Source organism: Conger conger, chromosome 12, assembly GCF_963514075.1.
Source record: "Conger conger chromosome 12, fConCon1.1, whole genome shotgun sequence".
Lineage (NCBI taxonomy): Eukaryota > Metazoa > Chordata > Actinopteri > Anguilliformes > Congridae > Conger > Conger conger.
In genome coordinates, this window is record NC_083771.1 from 2,865,181 (window position 1) to 2,872,402 (window position 7,222).

Here is a 7,222-nt window from a genome sequence, read left to right on the forward strand (position 1 = left end):
TAAATATAACCCATTTAACAACACACACAAAAACCTAACAGCCCAGCAATACATTGACAGGACATAGAAAAAGATGATTGAAAGGGAAAGGGTTTGAGTTCCCAAGGAGGCTTTTTGGCTCAAGTTACTTCCAATGGAGTCACATTTGGGTGGGTCTTTTTGCTTCAAGATATAAGCCCAAAATCCTGGTTTGGTGAAATAAGGACTAGTTGAAACTTCAACTAACACCACCAGACTCGACCACTATACAAAAAACCATATCAAAACATGACGCCTACTGTTGCAATTCTGAGAATGTTGTTAAACTGACATCGGCATTAAGGCATTTGCAATGTTGAAAATGAATTACAAATCATTCCATCAGTGACCCAGATTTTATCTCAATAACCCCTTGCTTTGAATGCCATAAATGTTTTTCACTTCATGATCAAATTTTACCAACTGACTTTTATACCTTGTATTCTTACACTGACTCTGAGGACTTGGTATTTGAGTACAACTTAAAATAAATGTGAACATGAGGAAATTAAACTTTCACGTGAAGAACATGACAAAACTAGACTGATTGGAAAAAGTTTCCAAACAATAGCCTTCAGCTATGACATCTAAGCAAAGAAATACCTGATACAGCTGGTCACTGACCCAGGCCCTGAGGACCGCAGGGTCTGCTGGTTTTTGTCTTTCATGACTCGGCAACATGCACATGTGGATTGAATTCCTGGAATTCTATTGATTAAAAAAAACAAACAAAAAGGAGCAGCTACGGGTTCCAATGAGATCGAAAATGGCGAAAGTCAGTTTCAAGATTACTAGAAGCGGTCTTAAGTAACTAAAATAGACAAACAAGGTGACCAGACAGTGTGGTTTAATGCACTGCACTGTAACTTTGAGTTTACATTCCCCTCTATCCAAACTACAGATTCCTGAGTCAAGCCACTTTCCTTTAACCCGAATATGACTAGGAAAATAATTTGTAGATAGAAACATATATTTTCAGTTTATATATATCTATATATACATACATACATACATACACACACATATACATATATATATACATATATATATATATATATATATATATATATATATATATATATATATATATATATACACATATACATATATATATATATATATATATATATATATACACATATACATATATATATATATATATATATATATATATATACACATATATATATATATATATATATATATATATATATATATATATATATATATATAATTATGCACATATGTACAAAGGCCTCCATATTTAACAGTACCCTTGACATTTCAGAAAAGAAATAATTTCATGAATAAATGGAGATATTTACAATTCTAATAATACCAGAACTACATATATCGACAGCACATTTGATTTGTAGACATTTCTGAAAATTAAAATGATTTAATTACAATTCAAGTAGACAGCAGCCTTTAACAGACAAATTCCATGTTCACTAACTTTGCCAGGTCAGGTGGTATCTAAAAGGAACAGTTTACAAGCTGAACTTAATAGCTTCCACTGCTGTAGCCAAGATTGAGAAGAATGAGGTTACCAAAAAGGTCAACTTGCAAGGGAAAGGTGAAGACAATTCTACTATGTGCCATTAAGAAAATGGTTTTGTACGCAAGACAAAAACTAACAGCAATTATCAATATCCTTGACTGGTCATCACAATCATAAGATTCTAATAGTGTGTATGTTTGTATTCAACACTCAAACACAAACACACATGCACAAAGAAGGTTCTGAGGCCAAGCAAGAAACTGGAGAAACTTAAGGCACGTGTGAAGTTCTGCAAGTCCAACAGGGACACAAAAGACTGCTTGTAGGCATGAAAAGATTTGATCTTTTTTTTTATGTCAAAATAATACTATTAATAAAACACTTCTGTGTCTTTAATATTAAAATTGCACATATTTTGAGTTATTTTTCTATAAAAAATGATTGCTTATCAATTATTCTGTTATATCAGTTTTGTAGTTTATTGTAGTTGTGCCAAAAAACTTGAAAGCCAAAGTAGATGTGTGCAAGGCTGAGGCATGTACATGCAGTGTGTGCATGTGTGTAAACTGGCACTGACGTGCAATACGTCAGTCATCGGCGAAGGTCAGACGACCGGGTCCCTCGTTTTTCATCCACCGACGGTATCTCTTCCACCTGGGATCCACCGCCATTTTCATTTTCATCTCCTCTTCCTGCTCTTCTTTAAACACCTGCCAACACACAGAATATTAAAAACACATAAAACATGACCGTATCCCGGAGTGTACGCACTGTGAAAACGCATCAGAAACCTACAGACGCCAAACATGCATATGTACCTCATACTTCTCCTTAATCCAGAGCTGTCTCTCCAGGAAAGTCTCCTTTTGGTGATCCTCCAGGCTGTCGAACTGAGACTGGGACATTTTCATATTCCGGCGTATGAGATAGAACTTCTCCGCATCGCCGTACTGCTCCCTGCAGAGGGTGAACTTGTAGGTCCAGCAGGCATACCAGACCAGGTAGGCACACAGGTAGTAGGGGAAGAGGATGACTCTGCATAGCAGGATGTCGGAGATTTTGGGCTTCTGGTAGCCACCCTTGATGTCGATCTTGTTTTTGATGATGTCACGGATGACCTCCTCCTCCTCCTCGCGGATCTCGTCTTTGGAGCGACGGCCCCGGCCCTTCTCCCTGGTCCGGTTCAGCAGCCCCTGCTGCCGGGCCAGTTCTGTGGCCTGGATGCGGTATTTCGGCACTGTTGACAGGTAGCTGATGGCCTCATTGTAACTGCTCCACCAGCTGTAGTACTGAAATGAACAGAAGGCCAGGAATAATTAATTCTGGTGATATCCTTGGGTTTGTTCCATTCACTTCCACCGATCTGGAAATGTGCAATATTACGTTATCTGAAGCCAGAATGCACAGCACCAGCACATGCCAGCACTGGTGAGGGCTGATACCAGCAAAATACAGTATGCATGTCCCACAACAGGCTCATTTAAATTAGGCCATTCCGTGTGAATTTAACTGAATAAAGTGCCTACCTGGAAAATTGATATAGCGCACACAGTGACCAGAATCACTATCCTGACGTCCACTTTAGGCGCCAACCGCCTCCTGTAGTAAGCATAGTAGTGGCTGTAGTACTCCTCGGGGTGATCCAGCATGTAATCATAATCTTTCCGCGATTCTTCATCCTATAAGAGAGAGTTTAAATCAGTCTGCATTACACGACCAGAAAACGCTAATAACTTCACCAAAGTATACAGGCACACGGAGCAACCATTTCTCAATGATGTTTCCCTTCCCTTTAGACTATTCCGAATTGAAAGCTACTAAGCGTTAACTAGGAAAGGTCACATTAAATGACAACATTAAACAGGACTGGTCAAACAAGCGATCATCCATGTGTGACAAGCTCTACCGGCTTTACATTTAACTAGCTAATGGCTACGTCGTACAATTTGTCCGTCGGGACACCAGCAGTCAACGCAGCTGGACGTCTGTCCTAACAGTAAGTGTCTGTTGCCATTACAATCTGTGTGTTTTGAATGTTTTTTTTAAAGACTGATTAATCTTTCCAGAACAAACCCTGGAGTATGGTTCAAGACCGTCCGTAGCAAATGTCCACACATGCTTAATTGCTACCATTCATGTGGCACGGAAATGCAATTGCCACGTTGGCATACAACCAAACACAAACATCGCAAAATGTAGCCAATTCTAACTGACAGATGAGGTACGCCTACGCCAGGCAAGCTACAACGTGTCACTTACGAATCGCTATCAATTATAAACATTAAGATACTTTTGAAGTTATCGAGTAATTATCACTCACGTTTGCTAAATTACTGCCCACCAACAGGAACAGCTAGCTATGTGCTATGGGTAACTGCCTAGTTTCCATAATAAAAATGTTTACATAGCTATAGAATATATGGCGTTAATAATTATGCCCAAAAATCTTGACTTACTTTCAGCGTTTCATAAGCAGTTGCAACAAGCAAAAATTTATCGTGCGCACTTTCAGGAGTCTCGTCAGCTAATCCTGGATCTCCGACCCGGAATCTATCGGGATGATACTTTCTGGCCAGCTGTCTGTAGGCACGAGCTATCTCCGGTTTGGTTGCGTCCCTGGTAACTCCAAGAACGTCGTAGCATATCGCAGTCCCGCAGTATAATCCGTCAATGAGTGCGGTTGCGGAAGGGATTAAGAATCCCAAAAGGATGAGAATATTTGTCCGTTTCATGCGCCGAACAAATTCAATGGGAGCAGCCATGTCAGCACTCGGTCGCTGGACTAAATACGTTAAGCGAAGAGTCCGTGATGGGGCTGATGGGATGTGTAGTCCGTAACTCGTGGCTTCGGTCGGGAGTGTTCCCAGTGTTTTACCGTGGCTCTGAAGTGCAAAGCACGAAAACAAAAACGAAAAAACAAGACGGGTTTAAAACTTCACTTCCCAGATGGATATCAGCTCATGCCTGGAGATTTTCGTCAATACTTCATTGACGAATCATTTGTGTATTTGAGCCACCTTTTTGTGTTTGTATGTTTCACTTGCACTTCAGAGGCACTTGATTAACCAATGCTTGTGATTTGCACTTCACAGCCGAACACTTTACAATAAGGCATGAACTATGTCGTCGTTAACTACTGAGAAATTAATCTGTACAGCTCTGTTAATGTGTACATCATTAATTCATGTTAACAACTACGTTATTGCCAATTCATATTTGAATTAAAGTTAGTTAAGGTATTTGTTAATGGTTAACTAATTACAAGTTCATCCTAAGGTTTACTTATGTATAAATATCATGTAACATATACTCACCGAAAACTTTATTAGGAATTTTAACTTTATTACACCTACTTATTCATGCGATTATCGAACCAGCCAATTGTGTGGCAGCAGTGCAATGCATACAATCATGTAGTTATGGGTCAGGAGCTTCAGTTAATGTTCACATCAACCATCAGAATGGGGCAAAAATGTGTGAAAATGGGGCAAAGATCTAAGTGACTCTGACCGTGGAATGATTGTTGGTGGCAAACAGGGTGGTTTGAGTATCTCAGAAATGGCTGATCTCCTGGGATTTTCACGCACACTAGTCTCTAGAGTTTGCAAAGAATGATGAAAAAAGAAAAAGAAAAAAGTGAGCAGCACTTCTGCAAACAGTAAGGCCTTGTTAATGAGACGTCAGAGGAGAATGGCCAGACTGGTCAAAGCTGACAGGAAGATGATGCAATGCAAATTACACACATTACAACAGTGGTATGCAGAAGAGCATCTCTGAACACACAACCCATCATAACTCTAAGTGGATAGGCTACAGCAGTAGAACAGGCCGTTCAGCCCATCAACACAGCCTTTCCCCCACTACTACAGTGTACCTGCTGCAGTTTGCCTAAAAGCTGAATCCTGGCTCTTCTAGTGACCACTCTCAGTGTGGGGGGGCGTGGGGCCACTCTCAGTGTGGGGGGGCCACTCTCAGTGTGGGGGCACATGGGGCCTCTCAGTGTGGGGGGGCCACTCTCAGTGTGGGGGCGCGTGGGGCCACTCTCAGTGTGGGGGCGCGTGGGGCCACTCTCAGTGTGGGGGCACATGGGGCCTCTCAGTGTGGGGGGGGCCACTCTCAGTGTGGGGGGGCGTGGGGCCACTCTCAGTGTGGGGGGGCATGGGGCCTCTCAGTGTGGGGGGGCCACTCTCAGTGTGGGGGGGCGCGTGGGGCCACTCTCAGTGTGGGGGGGCATGGGGCCTCTCTCAGTGTGGGGGGGCATGGGGCTTCTCAGTGTGGGGGGGCCACTCTCAGTGTGGGAGGGCCTCTCAGTGTGGGGGGGCCACTCTCAGTGTGGGGGCGCATGGGGCCTCTCAGTGTGGGGGGGCATGGGGCCTCTCAGTGTGGGGGGGGCCACTCTCAGTGTGGGGGGGCGTGGGGCCACTCTCAGTGTGGGGGGGCATGGGGCCTCTCAGTGTGGGGGGGCCACTCTCAGTGTGGGGGGGCGCGTGGGGCCACTCTCAGTGTGGGGGGGCGTGGGGCCACTCTCAGTGTGGGGGGGCATGGGGCCACTCTCAGTGTGGGGGGGCATGGGGCCTCTCAGTGTGGGGGCGCGTGGGGCCACTCTCAGTGTGGGGGGGCATGGGGCCTCTCAGTGTGGGGGGGCCACTCTCAGTGTGGAGGCGCGTGGGGCACTCTCAGTGTGGGGGGGCATGGGGCCTCTCTCAGTGTGGGGGGGCATGGGGCCACTCTCAGTGTGGGGGGGCATGGGGCCTCTCTCAGTGTGGGGGGGCATGGGGCCTCTCTCAGTGTGGGGGGGCCACTCTCAGTGTGGGGGCGCGTGGGGCACTCTCAGTGTGGGGGGGGCCACTCTCAGTGTGGGGGGGCATGGGGCCTCTCAGTGTGGGGGGGCCTCTCTCAGTGTGGGGGGGCCACTCTCAGTGTGGGGGCGCATGGGGCCACTCTCAGTGTGGGGGGGCATGGGGCCTCTCAGTGTGGGGGGGCCTCTCTCAGTGTGGGGGGGCATGGGGCCTCTCAGTGTGGGGGGGCCACTCTCAGTGTGGGGGGGTGCTGGGGCCACTCTGTGTGAGGGGGGCACTCTCAGTGTGGGGGGGCCACTCTCAGTGTGGGGGGGCATGGGGCCTCTCTCAGTGTGGGGGGGCACTCTCAGTGTGGGGGGGCCTCTCTCAGTGTGGGGGCGCGTGGGGCCACTCTGTGTGAGGGGGCCACTCTCAGTGTGGGGGGGCGCATGGGGCCACTCTGTGTGAGGGGGCCACTCTCAGTGTGGGGGGGCGCTGGGGCCTAACATCCGTAGATTAATTTATCCTTTGCCAATTTCCATTTACACCCCTCATTCTGCTAACCGAACTCACCCTGAAGAACCACCCGTTCACTTTAATCCCCCCGCCCAAAACAACAACCCGATTGCCCCTCTCTAAACCTTTTCTGCACCCCCGTATCTTTCTTGCAGTTTCCAGAAACACAGCAAGGGTGGTCTGACAAGGCTTTTTGTAAATTTGCGTTTTGCGATTCATTACTTGATGTGGGCTATATATAAAGAAAAAAATACCATCCCATCTCAATTTAATGACAGCTATAGTACCCCTCAGTTGTTAAACCATCTCGCTAAAGTTAGCTTGTATAAAATGAAATAATTTCACCACACATCTGACATGCTGGCCTTGCACTAACACAGTGCACTATAACCAGTGCACTAAAACCAGT

General features: G+C 45.7%; 1 protein-coding gene across 1 annotated transcript; it reads right to left on the reverse strand.

Moving 5' to 3' along the window:
- Positions 1-1,245: 1,245 nt before the first annotated feature.
- Positions 1,246-4,358, reverse strand: dnajc25 (DnaJ (Hsp40) homolog, subfamily C, member 25). Its single transcript, XM_061263747.1, has 4 exons — positions 3,976-4,358; positions 3,046-3,198; positions 2,338-2,808; positions 1,246-2,229 (listed from the first exon to the last, which is right to left on the reverse strand). The coding sequence occupies exons 1-4, from the start codon at positions 4,279-4,281 to the stop codon at positions 2,107-2,109; spliced, it is 1,053 nt and encodes a 350-aa protein (XP_061119731.1). The 5' UTR covers positions 4,282-4,358; the 3' UTR covers positions 1,246-2,106.
- Positions 4,359-7,222: the final 2,864 nt, after the last annotated feature.